The sequence below is a fragment of the Crocodylus siamensis genome, chromosome 5 (genome assembly GCF_052110815.1).
Source record: "Crocodylus siamensis isolate JL-2025a chromosome 5, ASM5211081v1, whole genome shotgun sequence".
Taxonomy (NCBI): Eukaryota; Metazoa; Chordata; order Crocodylia; family Crocodylidae; genus Crocodylus; species Crocodylus siamensis.
The window spans coordinates 72,647,516-72,673,124 of record NC_143399.1 but is presented as its reverse complement, the minus strand read 5'-3'; the positions used below and the strand labels follow the sequence as shown (position 1 = coordinate 72,673,124).

The 25,609-nt window shown below is 56.8% G+C and overlaps 2 protein-coding genes across 3 annotated transcripts; both read right to left on the bottom strand.

Moving 5' to 3' along the window:
* Positions 1-307: 307 nt before the first annotated feature.
* Positions 308-6,057, bottom strand: CA11 (carbonic anhydrase 11 (inactive)). 2 transcript variants are annotated; one of them, XM_090048965.1, is made up of 9 exons: positions 5,894-6,057; positions 5,347-5,421; positions 3,930-4,072; positions 3,539-3,724; positions 2,769-2,891; positions 2,109-2,181; positions 1,764-1,918; positions 1,342-1,507; positions 308-1,044 (listed from the first exon to the last, which is right to left on the bottom strand). In XM_090048965.1, the coding sequence occupies exons 1-9, from the start codon at positions 5,970-5,972 to the stop codon at positions 1,010-1,012; spliced, it is 1,035 nt and encodes a 344-aa protein (XP_089905091.1). In that variant the 5' UTR covers positions 5,973-6,057; the 3' UTR covers positions 308-1,009. The 2 variants fall into 2 exon arrangements, with proteins under 2 accessions (XP_089905091.1, XP_089905092.1); XM_090048966.1 differs by having other exon boundaries at positions 310-1,044; positions 2,796-2,891; positions 5,894-6,053.
* A 125-nt stretch (positions 6,058-6,182) lies between these two features.
* On the bottom strand, positions 6,183-16,067 carry IL11 (interleukin 11). The gene is made up of 5 exons (XM_090048656.1): positions 15,687-16,067; positions 8,936-9,099; positions 8,598-8,684; positions 7,890-8,048; positions 6,183-7,583 (listed from the first exon to the last, which is right to left on the bottom strand). The coding sequence occupies exons 1-5, from the start codon at positions 15,691-15,693 to the stop codon at positions 7,419-7,421; spliced, it is 582 nt and encodes a 193-aa protein (XP_089904782.1). The 5' UTR covers positions 15,694-16,067; the 3' UTR covers positions 6,183-7,418.
* Positions 16,068-25,609: the final 9,542 nt, after the last annotated feature.

The window sequence follows — 25,609 nt, the reverse complement described above, 5'->3', positions numbered from 1 at the left end:
GTACCCCTAGGGTGTGGCCTAGGGAGCGGGTGGTGCCGGGCGCTGCCCTGGTGCTGAGACTTTGAGGATCTGGGGGTGGGCGCCTGGCGCACCACCCAGAGGTAAACAGAAGCTGTCTGTCCTGGTCCGTCTTTCTCTCGGCTGCCCGATACACAAGTCTGGATGTTATTAGAGCTAGCCGGGGTGGAGGGGAGCCAGTGGTTAGGCTTAGAGGGCCTGGTTCCCCCACCCTTGTTTCAAGGTGAGGACACTGCTTTGGGTTTCTTTTTTTTTAATAATCTTCATACAATTTACTTAAATTTCAGACTGAGTTCTTCCTCCTCCCCCCACCCCTGCAGTAAGACCCCCTGAAAAATCATCCCCAACCCCCAGGGCCCCCTCTCTTCTGACTGACTTGACTGCCAGAGGGCAGTCCTCTCCTGCCTGGGGGGTGGTGGCCGCGGGGAGCAGTCATCCCTCATCCCAAGCCACACACTGTATCTTGGGGGCCTAGGCTCAGCCTTCTCGTTCAGGATTTGGGAGGGCTTGCTTCATGGGGTCAGACCCAAGACATGGGGTCTGCACCCCAAGTAGCATCTGGGATGCCACCAGCTGTCAAGGCCTGAATGACCCTTTTTATCCCCTCTCAGAGTTTAGATGCACTGAGTTAAGGGGGTTAATCCAGCCCCTGGAGGCAAACTTTAAGACAAGGACCCTCTCCCCAGTATTGGGATGCAGCCCCCCAGGACAACTCTGGTGGCATTCTGATCTCTGAACTGTGGGGTATGGTCCCTCCACAGCTAAACTGGGGAAACCTTGGAAGAGAAGGCAATACTGAGGCAGACACCCTCATTCCACCCCAAATTCTACCTCCAAACAGTGACCCAGCATAGCACCTGTCACTCTAGGGGATAGGGAATGGCATCATGGTTAGGGGGAAGGGGCTGGGACCCTCATATTGTTAGGGACTCCCCAGTTGCCTCTGTGGAAAGGGACCTGTTGTCTGGTCAGATGGTGCAGGAACTGCCTGCTAGCTGACAGTTTGGGCAGGTCTGGCACCATCCACTGCAAGAGAAGGAGGAAAAAAGGAGGGTTAACAGAACAGGAGAAATGACCTAAGCTACAACTAGTGCGAGGGGATGGGATGTGAGAACCCGATGCACTGTGTTCCCCCAACCCCCTCCCTGCCCCCCCACCAGGATGCCTTGGCTCTATCTGCACTGGGAGGGGAGTGGGGGAAAAGGGCTGAGGCTGGAGGACTGGGTTCCCTGGGCTGTGGGGGTTGGATGTCTGGTTTCCCAAGGCTTTCGGGCTGATGGATGTGGGGCTGGGTGCCTTGTTCCTTGGGGGTGGGGAGCATACCATGCAAACGGAAGCGGGTCCCAGTGCAGCGGTGGGGGGGCTGGTGGGGGGGGCGGTTGCTGCGTAGGCTGCGTTGGTGCAGGGGCTGGGGCGGACGCAAGTTGTCGCTCATGCTCTGGAAGATCTGGGACGGCAGGTTCTGGCTCAGCAGCCGCAGCGAATGCATCTGGGGGCGGGGAAGAGAGTGTATAGCTCAGCAAGGGGGGCATCAGGATTCCCTTTGGGGGCTCCCTGAAGCCCAGACCCCTGAGGTGGCTAGGCCCTAAGCCCAGACAGGGGGTCTGGGCAAAGGGATAGTCTTAGGCCCTGGTTCCCAGGGTGGGGATCTCAGGGGCTAGATCAGCCGGGGGCTGGCCCCTTGAATAGTCCCTAGAATTCAGGATTGTTGCAGATGAGGAGGGTCCTCCAGACCTGGTCCTCACCTGCATGGAGGTGATATTGAGGGGCTGATCAATGAGGACCCAAGTAACAGTCTCGTAGCAGGGGGGCGCTGTCATGGAGCCCTGGTATGTGATGAACCCAAATGTCTCAGGGTACAGCTGCTCCATGTGCAGGTCCTGCAGCAGGTATGCATCATCTGGGAGCGGATAAATTAGTACTCCTTACCCTGACCCACAGGACCCTGTTCTCCCACCAGCCCTTCACTTTGATGCACAGCCCCCTGCCCCCCCCCCCCGCCAGTGCCCCTCACCCCAATGGGCAATCCCCTGCCCCCTCAGTTCTTGATTCCACCACTGCCCAGCCATGCTGGTGCCCCCTGATATTACTTTTATAAGAGATCCGGGTGATGGTTTCCCGATTGAGGAGTCTGTTGAGGAAAGGGTTGGAATTGGGCCCAATCTGCAGAGAGAAAGTGGGGTGAGGGCATGCCAGTGCCACCTCTGAAGCAGCATCTGGGGCTGTATACCTGGGCAGACATGTGGGACAGGCAGCAGTGCCCCCATGGTGGGACAGGAGAGTCCTGAGGGTACTGGGGAGGCCACAGGGCATGGAAATGGATGAGGAGAAGGCCTGCTTGGGAGAGAAAGGACTGGGAGCAAGGCAGGTATGCTCTGAAGGGGTCATTGCTTGCAGAAGTGGGGCAGGTGGAAGTGCTAGCCTGCAGGGAGTAGTTTTGAAAGGCTGCATGGGGGGGTTGCTCCAGAGACTGGGGTGGGGGTACTCTGTGCTGTTCCTCCAGTGGAGTGGGGGTTAGCTGACAGGCCTGCTCCAGATGGGCTGATGTGGGAAGGGGAAGAGAGGCTGGGAGGTCACTCTGTGTGCAAGCTGGGCAAAGCAGATCTGGGAAGACCTCCCAAGGGGGTGGGCAGTTTTGTGTGGTTGATCAGGAGAGTCAGATCTGTTGAGGGGTCAGGTGGGGGCATTTCAGGGGAGAGAGCTAAAAGGGTTGCTCCACAAGGGCTGGACAGGGGAGCATTCTACCAGACCTGGATGGGGGCAAGGTGGGGGCTCACATTGACCAGCAGTGAGATTATGGCAAGCCCATTGGGGCTGCGGGCAGCCTCCGAGGCATTGGAGTACAGCTCCTGGTTGTAGTGGATCAGCTGCACCTGGTTGGGGAAGAAAGGCCATTGGGACACACAGGTCTAACAGACTAACAGTATCCCTTCTCCCTGCCTCATGCAAGCCAGGTCTGACCCAACTGGGCCCAAGGGGTGCATATGTGTATGTGTGATGGGAGGGGGGGAAGCCCCTGCTTTGTCCCCATCCCTCACAGCAGCACCTGGCCCCCCAACACAGTTATCACCTCCATGGTGTGACCCCTTACCCTGTGCAGCCCCAGTCCTCCTTCCCAGATCAGCTCCCCTCACAACCTTCCCCAGCGCAGCACTGTGATCATGGAGTGAGGTATGCAGATTGTGCCAATAACAGGCTAATCAGTCTCCCTGATTTGCACAAAGAGGAGGCCTGGAGCGGTGGAGGGGGGCTCCACAGGGGCACCCCAAATAGCTGGGCTGTGAGGTCCCATGGCACCTTCCTAGGGAAGGGCCAGCGTCTGGATGGGGGAAGGACATATGGCCATGGGAGCCTGCTGGGAAAAAGTGGGAGAGGAGCCCACTCTGTAGTTCGGGTGGAGAAGGAGACATGCCATGTGGTGGTGGTGGATGATGGGGTGTGGTAGCTTGGTGAAGAAGGGGTGGCAGTGGACATGGGGAGGGGTTTGGCCCATGGGTCAGCAGATAGGTGGGCATCTCACCTCAGCAGGGAAGGGCTGCTGGTCGAGGCGGTGCTCGGAGCCAGTGGTATCATGGCCCCCAAAGTACAGACGCAGCTCCTCTAGGCGGTGGCTGTAGAGCAGGGGCCCCCCAGAGATGTTTACCAGCTGCAGCTGCTCAGGGCGGAAGGACACATGGCGCCCCGTGTTGTACATGGTGCCACTCACCTGCAGGTGAGGACTGATTGATGGCATTGCCGGGCGGAGGGCCAGACACCCTACACACAGTGGACATGTGCCCCTTCCCCCAGACAAGTGGATACCACTGGACAAATGCCTAACCCAGTACAAAGAATCACCCACCGTCACACATGCACTGGCAGGGGCTAGATCTCATACATGCTCACATATGCTCCCCCCCCTCCGCACTCACCGTCTGGCCCCCGGTGCTGAGGCGCAGGGGAGGCAGGAAGGGGTCATACACCACCTGGCTGCTGTCCACATCCACGGGTGACTGGCGCTTGCCAACACCACATAGGCTCCATGCTGAGTTTACTAGGCCCCAGAAAGGCGGCCCTGAGTGGGGAAATCAAGCGCTTGTTTGCGGCATTCTGTATTTGCCCAACACTGGGGCCCCCACCCCCTCTTCGGCTGCGCCCCCCCTGAACCTGTCCCCAGTGCTCTCCCTGGAGTCTGGTCCAACCAGGAAGGTCTGGACAGCCACATCCCAAAGTCCTTTGCACAGCAGCTCTCCACAATGGATTCTGGGTGTTGAACTAATGGCTCTGATTTCAGGGGGACTAAACAGGGCGTGGAGGTGTCATCATACCTCTTTCTGCCCCACTGCAGACTTCAGGGGCCCCTGGGACCCCTGCCCCACATTGTTCTTCATCAGGCACACCCCAGCTTGGGATCCTCCTGCATCCCAGAATCCTTTGTGGGGGTAGCTCCCTGCAAAGGATGCTGTGCCTGGGCCAGCAGCTGGCGGAAGAGGTGTTTATGTTGAGACATGAACGGCGGCAGCAGGAGCAAAGGGGAGCAGCGAGAGCGTGGCAGCAGTAAGCGGGGGAGCTTCCACAGACACCGCCAGTGCTGTTGAGGGGGGGTGGGGAGGTGGCAAATGCTGACCAAGGGTCAGCCGATCACCTGCAGATGCTGCCAGCAGCGTCAGCAGCGGCCTGTGGGAGCCACGGACCATCCGCAGGCCGTGGGGTGGTGAGTGGTGACCATCCGCAGGTGCCACTGACAGTGTCAACAGCACCTTTTTGTAGGGGGTACATGTGTACCATATGCACCCTGTACATGTCCCCCCTGTGTTGAGGGGACCTGGATCACCCAAGGCAGATGACTCTGAAACATCCCTTGGAAGTATCTCTGTCCCACAACAGCTTTGTTACCCGAGGCTGGCACTGCTTCATCTGCTCTTCCAAGTGTGGGTGTACATGCATGCACTTACCAAGGGGTGGGGGGTGTTCCCACACAGCTGATTGCACCAACTGGGAAGTGGCCACAGCGCTTCATCCGGTGCTCACAGTGGGGGCACCAGCACTCCTGCCTGCCCCCTCTGCCTGCTGCCTAAGCAGGGAGTGCACCCCCTATGTGTTGCCACTGCATGCAACCAAGTGCACATCTGTGTGTATCTGCCCCAAATGTGTAGCCACACAGGAGTCTGCAGGTGTCCCTGTGTCCAAGTAGGAGCATGTGTATGTGTGTGAGCACACCGGGGCGCACGTGTGGCGCCTCTCCTATGTACTGGAAGCCAGAGCTGGAGGACAGAGGAGACCTCAGCCCCCCTGGGAGCAGCCAGGCTAGGACCCTGCGCGGGGCAGGAGCACGGCCCAGGCACCTACCGGGGACAAAGCTGCCATGCAAAGATTCCTTGTAGGCCCACCAGTCCTCATATGGCCGCACGGGGACAACCTGGGCTAGAAAGTGGGAAGGAAATAGTCAAGAGGCACGAGGGACTTAAGAGCAGGAGGGGCGGTGGGCGCTCGCTCTCCTTTCTCCCCCAAGCGTCTGGGCAGAGAGCCGGGGCAGGAAGGATTCGCGGAGACCTTCGGACAGAGCTCCCAGCCCCCAGCAACCTGTGCCCTCCCGCACTGCGCCGCGCCCTGCAGCCCCGCACCGATGCTCTCCGGTGCCCCCTGCCTCTGACCCAGATGCTGCCGGGTGCCCTGCCCCTGCCCGCACACGCCACGTGCTGCCCCAGCCCGGGGCGGCTCTCCCCGCCGCCGCCGCAGCTGCCCCCCTCGGGCGTTACCCGCCTCGCTCCGGGGGACCCCGCGCGGCCCTCGACGCCCCCCCGGCAGCCGGAGGGAGGCGGCGCGGCCAGGCACGCGGCTGCAGCGGGCGCGCCCGCGGCTCCCCCGGGAGGGGCCGGCCAGACTCGCGCCCTACCTGAGCGGCCCGCGGCGCTGGCGGCTCCCCCGAGCCCGAGCAGCAGCACGGCCAGGCGGGCCCCGGCGCCGGCTCGCATCGCCGCCACCGCCCGGCCCGGCCCGGCCCGCCCCGGCCTTGGCCCCGCCCCGGCACGGATCGGGGCCCGGGGGCCCGCGGGGGCGGGGCGGCGGCCGGGACGCCGGGTTCCCTCCGCCCCGCGCAAGGTCTTTATTGAAAACGCAGAGATCTTCTCCTCGGAAACCCTTTTTATTACAAAACCAGGGAGGGGGCGGAGGCCAAGCCCGGATCAATAAATAACCCCCCAATACAATAACCCCCCGCGGGGGCTGCAGTCCGCGTTCATTCACAAAAAGACCCGGTCTCTATCTAGGTAATAAATTAAATAATTTATATCGGGGAGGCCCCCAGCAAGAGCTGGGAGCCAGCTGAGGGGCAGGGGGAGCCAGGGAGGAAGAGCGGGGTTTGGACATACAGGGCTTCGCCCAGTGCGGCGGCGGGCTGAGGGTGGGACCGCCACTGGCGCGTCGGGCCCGGCGCGCAGGGCAGCTGGCCTGCAGCGCGACACCGTGCCTAGACGTGGCTTTACCCGGGCATCTCCCCGTGAACATGGGCTCCCCCCACCCCCGGCTCCGTGGGTGCTTGCACCCCAAACTACGCGCACAGCGGCACACCAGGGCTCGGGGTCCCCCCCGCCCCAGAGGCTGCCTGCTCCTGTTCTGTGGGCCCAGGCTCCACGCTGGGTCTTTCTGGTGGTCCTTCTGGCGTTGGGGTTGAGGTTGGGGGATATTGGGGTTCTGCTCCCAGAAATGGGAACTGGTGGAAGAAATGTGGACCAGACTCCTGGCTGGGGTAAGCTCCGGGGCCTGCTGCCCTCATGCCCTTGACCTTTAAACCCGTGCATGCTGGAAGTGTCCAGGGCTGTGGCCCTGTGGGAAGCCATCACACACAGCCTCACAGGCGTGGGGCACAGAGTGGGACAGGGAGTCACACAGACGGGCATGCATGGGGCTTGGGGGCAGGCACGGTGACTTGACCTCTTGCTCTTCCCACCCTGCCAGGGGGATGATATTGCAATTCACAGAGTGGCCACGAGGTGGCGCCGTTGCTTCAGGAAAGGTCACCGGGGGGGGGGACTGTTGAAGAGGTGGGTGGCGGGGAGCACATGGGAAGGAACTCTTCCCTTCTCTTTCCCTTCCCCCTGGGGTGTGCACCCACATCCCTCCCTCTCCCATTCTCCCATTTCAGGAAGGTTATACTTATTCATGGTGGGGGGAGGATGCTAATGAGCCATTAATTGATCTAAGGAAAGGAAATCCTGACCATAATAAATAAATAAATAGCGCCTTGCATAAATAGTTCTGCTACATCCCTGGGGGCTGGGACACCCCCTCGCTGCTACCAGCCACCCTGGGGAGGGCGGTCACATGGGTGCCACGGCAGACCGAGGCTGCCTGGGTGCAGGGTCCCAGCAGGTCCAAGGTGAGGGGTTCTGTGCCCCCCTGGCCCTGCTGCTCTCCAAACGTCACAGCTTGTTGCGGATGAGAACAAGGGCACGGGCGGCCCAGTCCAGATAGAGGTGGAAGCTATGGAAGATGGCATGGCCAGCCTGCACCACGGACCAGTGTGTGCCATGGGAGGGCAGTGAGGGCAGTGTGTCGCTGGAGCGTGTCAAGCTCAGCCGGGACATCTGGCAGGAGAGAGGAGGAAAGGGGGTGAGTGTGCATGCATGAATAGCACTAGCCCTTCTCTTGCATGTGCACGTGTCCCTGAAGCCCCCAACAAGGACCTAGGGTCTTGTCCCATGCCTACTGCCCAGGCCCTGCCCCTCACAAGTGCCTAGGCTCAGCCTTCCCCCAGTATGCAGCCCCTGCACACTCCTAGGATGCAGTCCCTGCACAACCCGGGATGCAAACCCTACTCCGCATTAAACCTAGTCTGCCCACCCAGGTCTTGCCCATCCCAGCACTCTGGCCCTTACTCTGCTCCCACGTACCAGGTGCTCCAGGCGCCTGAGCAGGCGCTCCAGTCGGTTGTGCACAGCACCCAGCTCAGGCTCTAGGGGCCGCAGTACAGGTCCTGCCTTGCGCAGCCAATCCAGGTGCTTCTGATAGCTCTGCAGGTCAGCGCTGAGCCGAACTAGGCCACTGGGTACCTGCAGGGGACAGGGAATAAGGGGTGAATAAGGTGAGACAGCATGGGCAGTCCCAATCAAGAGTCCCAGGAATGAGTTTGAACCTTCTGTAAGAGAGACACTGAGCTGGGTACAGGGCACAGGGTCCTGTTTCCCAGTCCCTCATGTTCTAACCTGGTGATTCTGACTCAACGTGCTGCAAGATCCTTTTAAGGGTGCTTTGTCATTTTAACACTGTTTGGTGGGTAGACACCTACACAAGTCTCACAGGATGAACCCAGAGATTTCAAATAGGAATCCACATTCTGGCCTGCTGTGGTTTTCTGAGTTCCTTACCACAAAATAATTGATCTATTATTCTATAGTCAAAAGAAAAGTGAAAAGTAGGCATTTTCCCAAGGGGTACCTTGAGTCTAAAGGGTTGAGAATCACAGCTCTGACCCATTGGACACCACTTCCCTCCCACAATCAGCATATAGAACCCAGGCATCCTGGCTCCCAGCCCCCTGCTGTAATCAACTGGCCCCTTCCACAGGTTGAGGGGCAGGGTGGGTTCCAAGGCGCTCTCACCTGGATGCTGGCCAGCTCCACAGCGTTCATGGACAGGACAGGTAGCGTGTCCAACTTATGCTCCCCCTCAGCTGGGAACCGAGATTTCTGTGGGTACAGGGAGGGGTCAGACCGGGCACCAGCCCCCAGGTCGTAGGGGAACTGCAAGGCTCAGCACTGCACCAGGGCTTTGCATCGGGGAGCCTGGAGGCCGGGTTAGATGGGTCCATGGGGCTAATCTGAGGCAGAGGTGAGGGTGGGATGCCAGGGTGGACAGGATGGTGGGGCTGATCTGGGGCAGGGAGAAGGGCAGGATACCAGGGCACAGAATACAGCAGGTACCCAGAGTATGTACATACGAAGTGGGTGAAGAGGTGCTTTGTGTCGCTCAGCAGGGTCTTGGCTAGGTTGATGACAGCGTCAAAGTCGGCCCTGGGATCTGAGGGCTTCACCCGTGGGGCAGGTGCAGCCCCCAGCCCCTCCCACAGGCTCAGCAGTACCATCAGCAGCCGGCACACCCACCCTAAGGGGAAAAGATGGTCAGCGGGCACTGGGCTCCACGCTGTGGCTCCCTGCTGGGTGCACCAGCGTGTATGTGTGTGTGTGCATATGAGAGAAAGAACACATGCAAGCTGTACTACACCCCTCACCACCCTGTCATATGCAGATCCCCATGTGGATTTGCTCATTCCAGCTCACCAGTGACTTGTAGCCTGTGACTTACCCTGCCTGGACAGCCCTGCACCCTGTCTCCACTAACCTGGGCTGCTCCCCTTTCCCCGTCTCTCCACTGCCTGTCCAGCTGCATCCCTCTGACTCCTGCCTTCTGCCTCACCATGGACCATCACCAGAGGTCACCATGGACCATCACCAGAGGGTACCCACAGGCCTGGGTGTGGTTGAGCTAACAGATTGGGGTGTATATCAGAGAACCTCCAATACCTCTCTGCTCTGTCACTTGAAGACTCTCCCCCAGTATCACAGGGCAAGCGCTGCAGGCACATGGTGGGGGCTGTAAAGTACTATGGTGGGTCCCTTACTGACCACAACACATCACACAGTGCAAACAGACAGATAGATCATCTAGGAGGAGAATTGCATGCTGATGGATGGAGGCAGGGATGGAGGAAGAGGCTGCGAGTCTGTAGGACTGAACATGTAAATGTGAAGAGGAGCAGTGATTCCAGATTACTCCTGGAGCAGGGCATTGCACAAAGCTAATCTCAAACCCTGGAGGGGATTTGGGCAGGCCAGGGGGATATGGAGAGGGTAAACTTGGGTGGAGTGGGGGCATAGGAGGGGGCTGGGAGGACACAGAAGGGGGAACATCAGGGATGTCTGTGAAGGGGGGCTGGGAGTCGAGGCAGTGGGCACTGGCTACCACAACAATGAGCTGGATGGGAGGATAATGTAGGGGCTGGATCCTGGCTTTTAAGGAAGGGCCGGGGGCAGTGGGGGTGGCCCTGTCTGCCCCTTCTCTTTTCCCCAAGCACTACAGGAGCCTGGGGCCAGGGCTGGGGGGAGGCTGGTGCCGGCTTGCTGGAAAGAGTGATGTGCAGTGGTGAGTCAAGGTGGCTGCATGGGCAGGCGCCTGGCTCCCCCTTCCTCTACCCCCCCATGCGGGAGGTGCATTTCAAAGGCTGTCAGGAAGACTGGGCCTATCTGACACCTTTCTGCCACTATGTGGGGGGTGGAGGGGCTGGGGGCAATGGCAGAGGGTGGAACCCCAGAGATTAAACAGCCCAGCAGGGATCCCTACCCTCAGGTCTGGTGTGGCAGAGTGGCTGGGAACTGCCTCCCGGTGGTCTGGCTCCTACAGTTTTAAGCTGGATGGGCTGAGGCTGGACACTAACTTGCCTCATGGTATGGAGAGGGCAAGGACCTGATCCCCCTACAACCCCAGTGTGCTTGGGGCTAGGGACAGGGCTGTACAGCAGCATAGGCATGTTCACAAAGTCCACAGGTGTAAAGCAGGGCTGATACCAGGAGAGGCAAATGATAGCAAGGACAGCACCCACAGGAATACACAAACATGCTGACATATGAATAGAGACACATGCATGGAGAGACACACACAGGGAAACACACGCACAGGAACATGCGCACAAGGAGAGAGAAGTACACAGGAATGCATGCATCCCCAGGGAAACATGCATGGCAAAACACATATACACACTCATGCATGGAGAGACATAGGCACACCTTCACAGAAACATAGATACATAAAGAGAAATACACACAGAGAGACATGCAGAGGAATGCATGTTTGGAGAAGTAAGGACATCTACATGCAGGCACACATGCAAAGAAACATGCATGCACAAAAATAAATACAGAAATTCACAAACCTGCAAAGAAGTCCAGAAACACAGACACATAGATGCACAAACATTCCCACAAAGATATGCATACAGACATAGAGCAAAAGCACATACACATACAAACAATAATTGGACCCCAACTCAAACAGCAAAACACGAACACCTGTGGAAATGCATGCTCATGGGAACAGCCACACAAAAGCATAAACATGCACAATGAAACCAAACCCACATTTACAGACACACACACACACGCACGCGCACACAAACAGGCCCTGTCTTGCCGGCGGGAAGGTGCTCTCACCACATCGGAATGAGCATGGGGACGATGGCTGGGGGACAAAACTGTCTGTGGTTTTTCACACACGTCACTGACTGGGCTGACCCCAACCTCAACCTCCCCCCCTGTAACTTGACCGGTTTGCACACGTACCCGCTTTCATCCACAGGGCACCTGTGCCCATCACTATGTGATACACAAACACCCCTCCTGATGTATGAGGATTTCTGCAGGCACTGTACACACACACACACACACACACACACACACACACACACACACTACACATACAGGAACCCAGAGCCACACATACCAACTGCACACACAGGTGCTCTACAACCACACATACATACACCCATGTACACCCAGCAACTGCATACACAAACTTCACGTGCACAACCAACATTACGTACACACTGGCTGCACTTGCAAACACTCAACAACCATATAGTTACACAAACTGTCCTTCTTCTTCAGCTATCCTTCAATATGCAGATCATGTCTGCGGGGAGGGGAGGGAGGGGAACCTGGCAGAGGCCTGAGTGTAACAACTTTTAACATGGGGAAGCCAGTGTGCAAGGAACAGTCACACAAACTTGAGAGGAAGGAGCCCTGAACCCAGTGGCAAGGATGTCCAGGACAACCAGAGACGTCTATCCTACTGTAGCCCTCATCCCCCTTCACAGCCACAGAGAACAAGCAGGGCCTCAAGTATGTCTGGTTCGCTGTTGGGGTCTTCAGGAGTTTGGACCATGCTTAGTCTGGGACCTTGCCTCAAATCTGTCCGGGGGGGGAGAACCTACCAGGAGTACGAGACTCCAGACAACATACCCCTGAGTGTCATCGGCACACACAAGCGTCTCCACCATGACAGGACTACAGTCCAAGGAGAAGGCACAAACTATATGTAAGTACAAACACAACATATGCACACGAATGATGCATGTTTTTCCACATGCATGCAAAAACAGTTCACAGAATTACGCACCCATAAACTGCATACAAACTTCATCTATATCGAAGAGAACTCAACTATATACACACACAAACTACTTTTGCATATGCAAAATACACATGTGTATGCAAAAATACCCCACACAAACTGTCCCATAAACATGCAGAGACTACACAACACACCCCAACACAGTATGCAAGTATAAAAACTACCCACACATGCAAATGCATATGAGAAACCTGCTCACACAAAACCATACATACGGATGCAATGTCTACTTTCACCCAGACTATATGCATCAGTACATAAGACTCAACCCACTCCGCCTGCACACATACATGCAACAGGGATAAGCACTCCTGAAAAATGACAGTGCCACAAATCATATGCCTGTGCATACAAGAACTGCACACCCATCAACACAAAACTACACACACAAGCACTATGCACGTGTGTGCCTGCAAAACCCATGCATGATGCACATAGCAACACATGACCATGTCCTGCCCTGTATCCACAAGCTGAATGTCATGATTTCTTGGTCCTGAATGGATACTGAGGAAGCCAGGGGGCTAGCAGGGGGTGTGCAATTAACGAGTCCTGAGGGACAGATGGTATCAGAAAGACAGAGACTCCAGGCCCCGCAGGTTGACTGGAGAGTGGGGACCAGGTCAGAGAGACATGGAGGGAGGTGGAATGGATGGATGGAAGGAGGGAGAGAGGCAAGGGTTGTGTAAGGGTAGGTGGAGGGCCAGATGGATGGATGGATGAGTGTGTGGGGGTGGCTGTTGGATAGACAGACAGGTGTGTGGAGGGGTGGGTACACAGGCTGATGGGCAGATGGGTGGATGGATGGAAGTGGGGTGTGCAGTGGTGGATGGATAGACAGATGCATGGAGGGATAGATGAAACAATGAAGTGTAGGGGTGAATGGATGAACATAGGGATGGAGAGCAGATGGATGGATAGGAGGAGCGTACACCGCCCCCTTTGTGGGGGATGGAACAGGCCTCTCAGCTCACCCTTAGCCCGGTCCTCTTGCCACAAAGCCAGGACCATGCTCTTGCTTCCAGGTGCTGACAGCAGGGGAGGGATTTGAGAAGGCTGCCATCAGGGGCTGTGCTGGGGGAGAAGTGCTTGGCAGGGAAAAGGCTACACATGCCCCCCCGTGCATGTGTACAAATACACACATATACCAGCTGCGAACACCATGGGGCTTTACATATTGCCATACACACACACAATGACATACACACATGAGGCTACACACACCAGTGCATACAAGCAGCTACACACTGTTATATACCATTGCACATTGCTGTACACATATACACAACTAAATACACTGCTACATACCACTGCATACTGCCCTATACACATGTAGAACTACACACATTGCTGCATGCACACAACCTCATACAAAACTGCTACCTGTCCCGACACACATTTATACATGAAACCACACATCTATACACACAAAACTATACACATGACACAAAGTCCCACAGAGAGACACTCACTGCTGCACACACACACACACACACACACACAGATATATACAAAGCTTGCGCTATGCACAAAATATTGCCCAGCCACATGTACAAATGCACACACCGCTACACACAGAATTACACATTGCTGCCCAAACTCAGACATCCACACAATGGCAACTGCACAAACATCTGCCTACATACAGTGCTATACAAGCACATCTAGACACATTACTGCCCCCAGACAGCTGCAGGTCCAGCTACATATGTGACTATACACAGACTGACACAGCTATGCACACAATTACAACAACAGCAGGTATGGCTGGACAGGGTTACTCACATCTGATCACAGAACCACAAACTTCACACACACACACACACACACACGCATGCACGCACATACTTGGTCAATCCTCTCTCCAATTTGACTCCTGCACTGCACTGCACTCCCCCAGCCCCTATATAACACCTTTCACTCCTAGCTAGCTAATTAGAGTCACCATAGCCCCAGGAGGACCCCATTCCCCAGGAGCCACCCAGACCCTAGGAGGAGCCCAGCCCCCACTACTATGTCTCCTGGAGCCTCAGCTAGGACCCCTAGGGATCTTCCTCCGTGGGCACCGGCCTTGCCCAAGGAGATAGGGGAAGGCTGTGCCCCCAGCTCTGTCCAGTGAGTCCCTCGCAAGTCTGCAGTCATGGGTATGGGACAAAAGCCTCCATGTAGATGTGTACACATGCATGCGCGTGCGCATGCACACACTCACACACACTCATATACACATACACACCTCAGCCCCCAGGATTCACAGCTTGCTATAGGATTGCCTTGCTGTGTGCTGCCCACAAGTCCTGTTGGCCTGCAGATAGGGGCTAGCTGTGTACTTCCTGCAGGAATGGACAGACACCCAGCTCAAGACAGCAGGAACAGCTCCCTCAGCCCAACATGATGGATGAGAAAGGTCCTATAGGGATGAGGGACTGCAGCAAGCATTCAAGACACAGATGGAGAGACGGGCAGATGAGAGAAAGAGAGAGGGAGGAGAAAGAGAGGGGGATGGAGGAATGGGTAGGTTGATGGACAGAGGAGATGTATGGAGATAGATAGGTGGACAGAAGAGTGTGTGTGGAAAGCAAGTTGTATATGGGAATGGACAGATGAATAGATAATCAAAGAGGATAGAGGCAGGCAGGCAGATAGACTCTTTTGACTTCAGACAGATAGGGAGGGAGAGAGAGAGAGAGGGAGAGAGAGAGCGAGAGAGAGAATCTAAAGGGAGAACTGCATGCTGATGGATGGATGGAGAGGTAGAGGCAGTAGTGGATGGGCAGGTGAGTCTTTGCAACTCAATCAGATAAGTGAACTGACATTGTGAGAATCACCTCTGAGGGAGCTGCCTGGACATGTCAGGCCAGATGCCTGATAGCATAAATTAACCTCTCAGATGGGCCCCCTGCTATGTGGCAGACCCCTCTGCACATGGGATGCATCCCTGAACCTCCATGCTCCCCACTGCAGGCAGCGGAGAAGCTAAACAGGACATCATGCCATGACACTGCATCCCCAATGCTGTGTACATGCATATATATAATCCTGAGGTGGTCACGGCTGCCCATACCACCCAAGTGCACTGCCAGCTATCCCTCCGTTCTGCCCAACCATGACCTGCGCGGGTCACTGCCAATCCACCAATCCACCATCTCCTAAACACCTAGCATGCAAATGACATGCAGATATATGCATAAAGACTGGTGCACTCATCCACATGTTGCACGTATTACTAGACGGACATTGCCTCTAATCCACAAAGGCACATAATCTAATGAAGAGCTTGCCTGGAGCTCCCAGAAACACCACCCCAACACCTGATGGATGGATGGACAAGCCAGCTGGGACAGACATGGGACCCAGGCAGTGCCCTCCCTGCCCCAGAAAGGCTTCTAGTCCTGAGGACTACAAAGGCAGTACATTAACAGCGAGATGCTCCTTTGGAAACACAAAGTGACATATATCCCTTCCCCTTTTTTTGGTAATTTAGGTAAAAAAAAGAAATCTGGACTTACTGTGCATGGCTGAGTGTGGCTGGGGCAGGCTGGCGGTGAGGGCAGGTACCTCCCTGGGTGGGAGAGTCTCTCCTCCGGGGATATTTTGCTCTTTCTCCGTTAATGGGTTAGGTTGATGGCTTTTTTGGTAACTTGGCTGCTTGGGGAGCTCAAGGTGTGTGTGTGTGTGTGTGTGTGTGTGTGGTGGTGGGGGACAACTTTTCCCCCCTCCCAAAAAACCTTCACACCTGCTGCCAAAATCTAGGGTCTTTTTTTTCCTTTTTTTCTTTTTAGGAGGGGGGGCTTGTGAGGTAAGTTTAAAAACAAATCTGGGTCCAGCAAAAGAAACACCTCACATGCACCCCCCAGCCTGCCCCCTGCGGAGGAAGGACACAGAGCACAAGTCCGGGCTGCCCTGTGTGTGTGTGTGTGTGTGTGTGTGTGTGCATGTTACACCACTACCCATTGGTCTATATATACCGGGACTGTGTCCGCTATGTAAGTGTGAGCGGGTTTTTCACAGGATGACACACATCCTGACTCATTCCTTTTCCATTCAGAAAAAAAAGCTGCCTCGAAGCCTCTCTTGCCTGCCGAGCAGAGCTGCCCGCCCGCCCGTGCAGTGGGTGGCTGCTACCCAGGGGGATGACACATATCTGGAGAATGCCTGGCGTCGGGGCAGTGTGCTCTCTCCCTTTAAGATTTTCAAGGGGGGGTGGAAATGAGGTCATGCTGTAATCCCACAGCTGACACCACCACCACCCCTGTCTGCTCCCCTGGGCCTCATTCCCTCTGGTAGGGGGGTTCCCATCCCCCACTGCAGACACACCTGGGGGGGTGATGGAGGAGCACTGGGGAAGACAGGAGCTTGGAGGGGAGAGAAGGAAGGAAGGAATGAAAGAAGGGAGCTGGGAAAGCCCTGGGTGAGCAGATCCTCCCCCAGACCTGGGGCCTTAGAGCCTCTGGGGAATCAACCAACATCCCAGAGAACCAAAAGGACTGGTGTCTGTTATCAGCTGACCCAAGTCTCTGGCTGTGCCCTTGCCCAAAGGCACATCTTTGCCACAGCTGGAGCGCCAAGGGACTTGTCACACTGCCTGGGGGCAGGGTGCTGGAATGCAGCACCGGGCCAGCTGTGCAGTCCGGGCACGGCACTGTGGGTGCGGGAAGGCAGTGGGAGTCAAGTCCTCGTACCCTCTGGCAGTGATTGTGAAATCCTTGGGGTGCAGCGCAATCTCTGTGCCAGAGTTCCCACGGCAGTCCCTGGGGACCCCCGGGCCCCACAGCCCACTGTCTCACACTCTCTCTCCCCTTCCTCCCCAGCTGCTCTTTCGTGTCTGGCCCTATTTCATTAACCACACAACTACGCACCCAGGGGGAAATTCTGGGGAAAGTTGTTTCCTTGTTTGCTTCTTAAGCAAGACACTGAGTGCGTAAAAACCACCCACTCGTGCTGCCCCAGTGCACACCTGCTTTGGCCTCTGACAGCTGCGTCTGGGGTGGGGCACATCAGGAGCTGCTCGTGCTGGGCCCCCTTGCCCAGCACTGAGATGCAGCCACCTCTGTGGTGAAGCATGTCAGGGGCTGTTTACACAGGGACCCCTTGTTCAGTGCTAAGGTGTGGCTAACTCCAAGGTGGAGCATGTTGGGGGCTGGTTATACAGGGACCCCTTGCCCAGCACTTGAGATACAACTTCCTGTGATGTGGGATGTGGGGGCTGTTAAGTAGCTTGCAAGGATGTGACATAACCCTGGGGAAGCGCGGACAGCCCCTCCTATGTGACCTGTCAGTGGGATTTAGGGAAAAGCACAGCGATCTGCAGAGAAATTTAGCCCAGACACCGGGGTTCAGGCCACCATGGAAGTGGGGGGAGGGAAGGGGGTGCTCAGGACTGCAGCTTTACATAAGGCCGAGAAAGGGTGCTTCGAACATGGTCCTCATGCAGTGCTGGTGTGCCAGGACAGATGAACCACAAGGGAAGAGCACTCCTGGCTGATAACCCTCATGGAGTGCACATCCCTAGCATTAGGGAGAGAGCCCAGGAGTCCCAGTCCTCTTAGTCTTCCTGATTCCAGCCACCTCACATAGACCCTACATGTCCTGGCTCTCAGCCCCCCTGCTTTAACCCACCAGACCCCCTTCCTTGGAAGGGCTAGACCCCTGAGGGCTCAGCTGCACCTCTGGGTGGAGAGGAAGGGGAAGATGTAATCTTACCTGCAAGGCTACTGGGCTCTGGAGTCCAGGCACTGGTACCTCCATGTGGCTGTCTGGGGGTGGGGCGCAGGGGTCAGTGCCGTGCCATGAAATACGGGGTTTTCAGGGCTGAAAGGATGACTTGGCTTCCTTTATTTTCGCAAATAATGGGCCTTTATAGGACCACCAGTTCTCTCCCAGTTCTGAGATGGCAGGGGCTGGGACCAGGTTGTCTGTGTTCGTTCCCTGTTGGGGTGTGGGGCTGGGGTCCTTTGAGCTAAAGCATGGGGGGGAGGGATTTAGGGGCCAGACGCCTGGGTTCTGTCCCAGCTGGAAAAGGGGAGCGAGGTCCAGTATGGCTTTTGGGAGGGGGGCGGGGGGAGGAGATGGGGAGCCTGATGCCTGGGCTGTACCCCAGCTGGACCATGGACGTGAGGTCTAGTTGGGAAGGGGGGGCGGACACACGGGCTCTGTCCCGGCCGGACAAGGCGGGTGAGGTCCATGGGGGCCGGGCCATGTGCGAGCGCACACGTGCGGGCGGCGCCGGGGCTGCGCGGATGAAAGCGCCGCTCGGCTCCCGCGGTGCCCGGGGCTGGCTCGGCCGCCGGGCGCTCGCACAGGCAGGTACGAGGGGGCCCTGGCCCCGGCCCCGGCCCCGGCCCCGGCCCCGCGTGACTCAGCGCCCGCGGGCTCCCCTGCCCTGCGCGCAGTCACCGGGCGAGCCGCAGCCGCAGCCGCCGGCCCCGCCAGCCCAGCGCTGCCCGGGACCCCCCGGGGCCGCCCCGGCCGCGGCCGATGTGTCAGCCCCCCGGCCGCCTGCGTCACCGGCCCCCCCACGTCACGGCCCTGACCAGCCAGGATGTGGGGGGAGGGGCGGGGGGGCTCGGGGGACCGGTGGTCAGGACGCCTGGGTTCTCGCCCGGGCCGGGCCGCGGGGCGCCTGGGCTCTGTGCCTGCCCCGGGGGCCGGCGGGGCTGGGGCAGTGGGGCCTGGTCGCCCAGGGCCGTCGGGGCACCCCATGCCCCGGGGCACAGTCCTGCTCCCTGCGGCAGGTGTGTCACCAGCCCCCGCACGGGGCTGTCTCCCCCCTGCCCCAGGCGCCCCCTCCCAGTGGGAGCGGACAGGCCCTGGGGGTTCCCCCCGACTCCTGGGGCGCAGAGGGCCCTGCCTCCCGGCCTGGGATCGCGGCCCCAGTGAGGCCTGTGAGAGAAGAGCGCCTCTGGGGGGACGGGGACGGGGACGGGGACGTGGCCCTAGGACACGACGTGGGCCTCGCAACCCTGGCGTGGCCGCTTATGGGGCAGCGCCCCAGCAGGGGGCCCTGCGGGGCAGGAGCCCGGCTGTGGGGGCTCTCAGGTGCGCCAGCCCTACAGCGCCCCCTGCTGGGAGAGGTGAGGGCAGCAGGTACCTGGGCATCCCGTGCTGGGAGAGGGGGGTGGCAGGAAGAACGACCCATTAATCTTTATTTTATTTTATTTTTTGGAAAAAAGCATCACAGCGCCGGGAGCAGGCAGCCGGAGTGCCGGGCGGCATGTGAATGGGCCCTGTGTGTGCCAGGCACTCTGCCAGGTCTTTGCCATAGAAACCCCCGGCACAGCCGTAAACAGCCCATCAGAAATTCCCCTTGCAGAGAGGGGGGGAGGGACAGAGACAGCGGGGGTGGGGGTGCTCTCAGCGACATGGCAGGGAACACCCGGTGGGTCTTTATGCTGCAGTGCCTCAGCCTGGCACCAGAGGGTGCAGCCACAGCCAGGACCCATCTCTCAGCACTGCTTGCTGCAACCCACCAAAGCCCACTCACCTCCCAGAGCAGAAGAGACCCCAGGTGCCCTGGCTCCCAGCCCCCTGCTTTTACACACCAGGCCCCTTCTCCTCTCAGAGTAGGGAGAGAGCCCAGGCAGCCTGGCTCCTGGCTCCCGGCTGTAACCCACAAGTGCCCACAGTGTGAACCACTTTCTGCCGCAGATTCCCACGCTGACGTGCACAGCCACCAAGTTGTTCCAAGTCCTGTTTTCCACGTCTCTCAAGCGGCAACCAGCATCTCCCCTGCATCAGCTCCACTAAGCTGTGAACCCCTGGCACCCTGTGTCCCTGCAGCACCCTACGTGAGAGGGCCCCAGCTTCAGTGGTGCTTTGTATAGAAACATGTTCTCAGGAGTTGAAGTGTTTTCCTGTTGTTTCCCCCTCAGATAATTTCATAGTTTCATAGTTTCTAGGGTCGGAAGGGACCTGAGCAGATCATCTAGTCTGACCCCCTGCCATGGCAGGAAAGAATACTGGGGTCAAACGACCCCAGGAAGATGTGCATCTAAATTTAACTTATCTTTAACATGAAAAGGCAGAAGAAGAAACTCTTTCATGTGTATGAAAGCAAGGAACAGTGGACCAGGGTACAAGGCCTGATGGCTCTGTGGGACTGATCTGGGCAGGGTGTTGGGGTAGGTGGGTTTGTGGAGCAGGGAGGGGGCAAAGGAGTCCAGGGGGTGCTATGGGCTCTGGCCAACATGGTGCAATGCTGGCATTCCCCAGGACAGCCCCCCCAACTGGCTCCTGCCTCACAAGCCACTCCATCCTTCTGGCTGGGGTTTCAAAACAAACCGTTTGGAAATGCTGGGGCTGGGCCAAGGCAGGAAGGTCAGGGTAGGGAGGAGGGGACGGGGGCGGGGGGGCTGTGGCTCACGTCAGTGCCTTATTGTCATGGAAACTGGGGCCCATCCCACAAAGGCCACAGGCCCCAGGTGGAATAACACAGCCTTGCCCCACCTCCCCCTGCTCCTGCCCTATGGCCTCCCACAGTGCCCCCTTGCTGCAGCTCCCCCATGAGCTCCTTCAGGGAGATCCTTCCAGCTCCTACCCCATGGATTCTTGCCTAGCATCCCTTCTGTGGACACCCGTCCCTGCCTCTGCCCTATGCCCTGCCTGCATCCCCCATGCCTGCTGTCTCCTGCCTGTGCCAGGTGGTGCCTCTGTGCACTCTTGTGGCTTGGGGATTAAAGGTCCAGTATCAGGGCCCTCATATGCCCCTCCATCAGGTCTGCGTGCGGGTGGGAAAAGCTGTTCACCCCCTTGCTTCCTCCTTCCCTGCCCTTGCTGGGTTTGTTTGTCCCTGCAGGGCTGGGCTGGGCTGGGCCTGGCCGTCCCTCCCAGACGAACGGTTTCCCTGCTGTGACTCACGGACAAACACGGAGTGTCTCAGCCTGGGGCCAAGGTGTTGTACCCGCAGGATGGAGATCGGCTGAGGCAGCTGGGGCACAAGCATGGGCTTGGGAACCTTCGATCAGTCCGAGGAGTGAAGGCCAGGACGCACAGAGCTGAGGTTCACAGCCCCCTGTGTATGCTAGGATGGAGGGGCTGGACACTGGTGCATCCATCCCTTGTACTCTGACACTTCAGCTGTTGGGTCCCCTCCTGGCTGTGCACCCCAGACCAGTGGGGGTGGCAGGGACTGGCCTTGTAGGGTGACATCATGCTGACCACCCTCCCCGCAGCCTGTTCAGGGTCTGGGGACAACCTCCCCCTTTCCCACCCCCATGGGCAGAGACTCAGAGAGATATTTCAGGGTGCTGGTTATGCTGGGCAGGGCAGAAGACAAGGGGCCCCATCTGCTTTCCTAAGCACTGTTAAGGGTTGGGTTGATCCTCAGGTCTCACTGGTGCTCTCAGGTCCCAGGGCTTCTATCAAGATTAACATGAAGGTGGCTGGTGGTTTGGGGTCAGATTTGGGGGCCCCCTGTGAACCTCAGAGCCCTGGGGCTGTAGGAATGGGAGGGAGTTTGAGAGAGTGAAGGGAGGCTACATGACATGGGATGAGGGAGTTGAGGTCTGTGATAGGCAGGGATATCTGGAGGACTGTAGTTATTAGGGTGCCAGGGCGGGCAGTGGGTATTAGGGTCTGTGGAGAAGGGCTGAGGGATCCAGGGGAGTGTCTGAGGGGAGGGCTATGGGCACTAGGGCAGTACCCCCATGGGTGGGTGCCAGGGGGGACCATGTGATTCCCTGGGCCTGGAACTGAGTGATGCCTGGCCTGTATGGACGTGTGGAGACAAAGCTGGCAGGCATGGTGCTGGTGGGGGTGGTGAGGTGAGGTAGGGTGGGGGGCCCTGGTGCCAAACACAACACCAGCTGGCTGGGTAAATATTTGGTTCCAAGGTGACTGGGAAGCTGCCTCGTGCCTGGCACCATGCCCAGGCCTGCCCGGCTCACCTGATACTAGCCCTGGAAGGTGAGAGGATGCAGCTGGATGTGCCCCTATTCTGCCCTGTCCCACCCTGCAGGATAGGAAACTATCAGGGGCCCCCACTTGAGCAGTGCCTGTGCCTGCAAATACCCTAGAGACCTCAAAAGGCACCAGAGAGAGGAGGGGTCCACAGATACACATGTGTGCATGTGCTTGTGCATGTGTAAGGCCTGTGGTGTATGTGCTGTAGGGGCTCTGGCCAGGGCACACTCAGTTGCACTGCACAGAACCCTGGTCTGCACTGGGCACTGTATCCATGTGCTCTCTGCCTGGTACTACATGCTGTACACAATGCCAGGTTGGCCGGCCAAGGATGATCCTACATGATTATGGCATGCCCAGGGCTGAATTCTATTCCCCGTTCCCCTTTCCATGCCTGAGCTGTGTGGGCAGCTTGTTTGACCCTTATGCACAGGTTGTATCCTACCCCCTGCACAGTGTAGATCAGGGATTCCCAAAGGGCATGCTGTGATATCCCTCTGTAACGAGGAAGTAAATGCTGTCCTCCCCTGTCCAGCACCCTTGTACCTGCAGCTGCTCCTCGGGGGACTGAGGCTGCTGCTGCCTTCTCCTGCTCTTCCCCACCCACAAACAGTCCCTGTCCCTGCCAGCCTCCACTACACTCCCATCTGCATGCATGGATGGACCCATGCTGTGCTGCCATGGCTTATCACCTCCACTCCTCCCATGTTCCTGGAGCCTACAGGAGGGTCTGTGAGGTGATCATCAATGTGTGAGATCCTGCAAAAGCCACTTTGGCAGCAGGGGCTGCCCTTGCCCCTAAGGGGTCTGTGCCAGGGGTTGGGAGGAGGCAGACAGTGGAAAGAGCAGGACACAGCAGGGTGAAGTCCTCCCTGTACTGTCCTTAAGTGGCACCTCAGGAGAGCATACATTACACCAACAAACTCTCCCTATGCCTGAAGACGGGTGCTTGTGCCCGAAAGGTTGCAAAGAACAATTTTTCCAACTATTTAGTTGATCTAATCAAAGATATCACATCTACCCAAAAAACCTTGTCTACCTTCTAGATCTGTGATTCTCAACATTTTTAGCCTCAAGGACCCCCTCCATAACTTTTCTGAATTTAATTCTAACTCAGAGATTTTCAACTGGGATGCCGCAAAATTCAGAAAAGTTATGGTGGTAGCCTTGAGATTTAAAAGGTTGAGAATCACTAGTATAGAGACTAATCTTTTGCTTAAAGGAAGATATATTTGGCATAATATTTTTAACAGTATATCTCAGCACTGGTATGATTTCCTCCAAACTCAGTATGTTATACGTTTTGCGGAAATACATGCATATGCACACCTCCTTTCCTCCACATTCCAGGTGTAAGAGTGAAGTGTGTCACCAATTTTAATCCAGAAAAAAGTGTGCCCCAGATATCAAAAGCTTGGGAGACACTGGTGTGGCCACATGAGCTTGCACATGGCCAATGAGGACATGCAGCAGTAGGCTGCCCTCTGGGCAAGTGGAAGTCACAGATTCTGCTTGGCAAAAACTTCTGACTAGCAGGTGTGATGTTCCAGAGAAACAGGGGCTGAGGGGAGTGGGGGTTCTACCCATGGTTTAGCTCCCACTGTGTAGGTATGTGCCCAGATCCTAGGCCCTGCTCCTCTAGGGCAGGGTTTGAGCCAATGTTGCTAATTTCCCAGCACTATGTGCTAACTACTGTACCACAGATCAGGCAGTATCCAGCCCTTCTTTTAAAGCTGAGCCATCACCCCATGCATTTACTAGTTATTAGATCAACTGACCAGAGGACAACACAGCAGGGAAGTGTCGGCCTTACTGGGAACAAGGCTTCAGGCTAGAACCAGGGTCCTTCCTGTCCAGGGCCAGTAGCCATCTCACTGAATTGCACACTCTGTGGCTTGCTCTTTTCCTCCTGGCCCCACGCGTCTCCCACATACCTCTCTCCAGTGGCTGCCCAGGGAGCCAACTTCAAACACAGCACTGGCGAAAAAGGTTGAGTAATGCCTGACCTGGGGTATGGTGGTTAGTGTGCTGTGCTGGGAAATCATTGAGATGCAGGTTCAAATTCCTCTGGATGAGGTGAGGGGCCCAAAACCTGGATGAGTGCCCAAACCACTCAGCTCCTAGGGCTAAAAGATGAGTAGACCCTCCTACTCCAACACCAAACACTCAGAAGGGGCTTTTGCCAGGCAGTATGTTGTGACATGCTGCCCAGCACCCTGTGCGTGTATATGTGCTGTGCACTGCATGTATACTCACTGCATGCTGCATAACTACATACACCCACAGTGTAGTACAGTACAGTACAGTAGTACACACTGCATAGATAGGCACTGCTTGTTGTCTGTATTTACTGTATGCAAACAACTGGTACACTGCACATTCAAGCAAATTCAGCATCTGTATGTTATTTAGTACTTATGCTTTGTGCACTGCATAGCTGTGTATACATGAGATATATGCATGGTGCTCAGCTCACTGCATATGTACTCATTGCACACCATGCAGCTCTGCTTACTGGGAGGATGTGTACCGCACACCAGATGGCTATGAAGAGCACGTCAACACTGCATTTGCCTGTACACATTGTAGGAGTCAAACACTGCATCCTGGGATTCATCACACCTGGGGAAGCATCCCTCTCCCCAAGCTGTAGACATTGGGCTCTGACCTGCCCACAGTAGAGTTGGGACCCAAATGGGCCTGGATCTGGAGATGAAAGGAGTGACCCCCTCCTGCATGGAGCATCAGTGTATGAGAGTGGGGAGAGGGGAACAGAAAGACAGAGCAGTGCTGCCCCTGTTGGGGGGATGTATGTTGAGTTGCATCATGTGCGTTGCTGGTAGTGGCACCTGAGTTGTGCACAGTGACTGCTTGTCACAGCTGTTGAAACTGCCTGTACTGTACAGTTTCATACGTGTGTTGGCTGTGGCTTCTTTGTGTGCATGAGCACTGTGTGTGTTAACAAAATGTGCCTACTGGGTTGGGGGGAAGTGGGGTTCAGATCTGGGCTGCTCCAGAGTTCTGTTGTTGTGGGTTGCATTATTGCCAGGTTACATTGCTGCCTTTCTGCCTTGCTGTGGGGTTGGACTGTTGCTAGTTTGACCTGTTGCTTTGTGCTGTCATCAGATTCTGTCACCGCTATGCCGTGTTGTACTGTTGCAGCTTGTCTTGTTGCTTGTTGTTTTGTGTTCCTGGCTGTGTTGTGTTCCATTCCCCTACTCCACCACACTGAGTTCCTGCTTGGGGGCTGTTTCCTTAGTAACACCTCCCCCCTACCCCACCCCACCACACCCCCTGACTGCTCTGATTTGTGTTGTGGGTGTTGAATCATGGGCATAAGGACCTCTCTAGCCCTCTCTTTCTCCACCCCAAATAGTCCTGCTGTAGGGCCACTGCAGATGGGTTGAGCATAGCTGCCACTGGGGGATGGGCTGGGGTTTGGGGAGTTCATGTAAGGGGTGGGGTGAAGGTTGGGGATAGGCTAGGGTTTTTAAGTCATCAGGGTTCTGGAGGTGGGTCTGAGTTAGGATCC

What these genes read in the sequence shown, in the direction of transcription:
- CA11 (XM_090048965.1), bottom strand. Translation starts at nt 5,972, where the DNA reads ATGCGAGCCGGCGCCGGGGCCCGCCTGGCCGTGCTGCTGCTCGGGCTC. An exon ending in TCAGCACCGGGGGCCAGACG is followed by an intron (nt 3,725 to 3,929) that starts GTGAGTGCGGAG and finishes CCTCACCTGCAG; the next exon opens with GTGAGTGGCACCATGTACAA. An exon ending in TCAATATCACCTCCATGCAG is followed by an intron (nt 1,508 to 1,763) that starts GTGAGGACCAGG and finishes CCCCGCCCCCAG; the next exon opens with ATGCATTCGCTGCGGCTGCT.
- IL11 (XM_090048656.1), bottom strand. An exon ending in AGCACCTCTTCACCCACTTC is followed by an intron (nt 8,685 to 8,935) that starts GTATGTACATAC and finishes CTGTACCCACAG; the next exon opens with AAATCTCGGTTCCCAGCTGA. An exon ending in TGGAGCTGGCCAGCATCCAG is followed by an intron (nt 8,049 to 8,597) that starts GTGAGAGCGCCT and finishes TGTCCCCTGCAG; the next exon opens with GTACCCAGTGGCCTAGTTCG.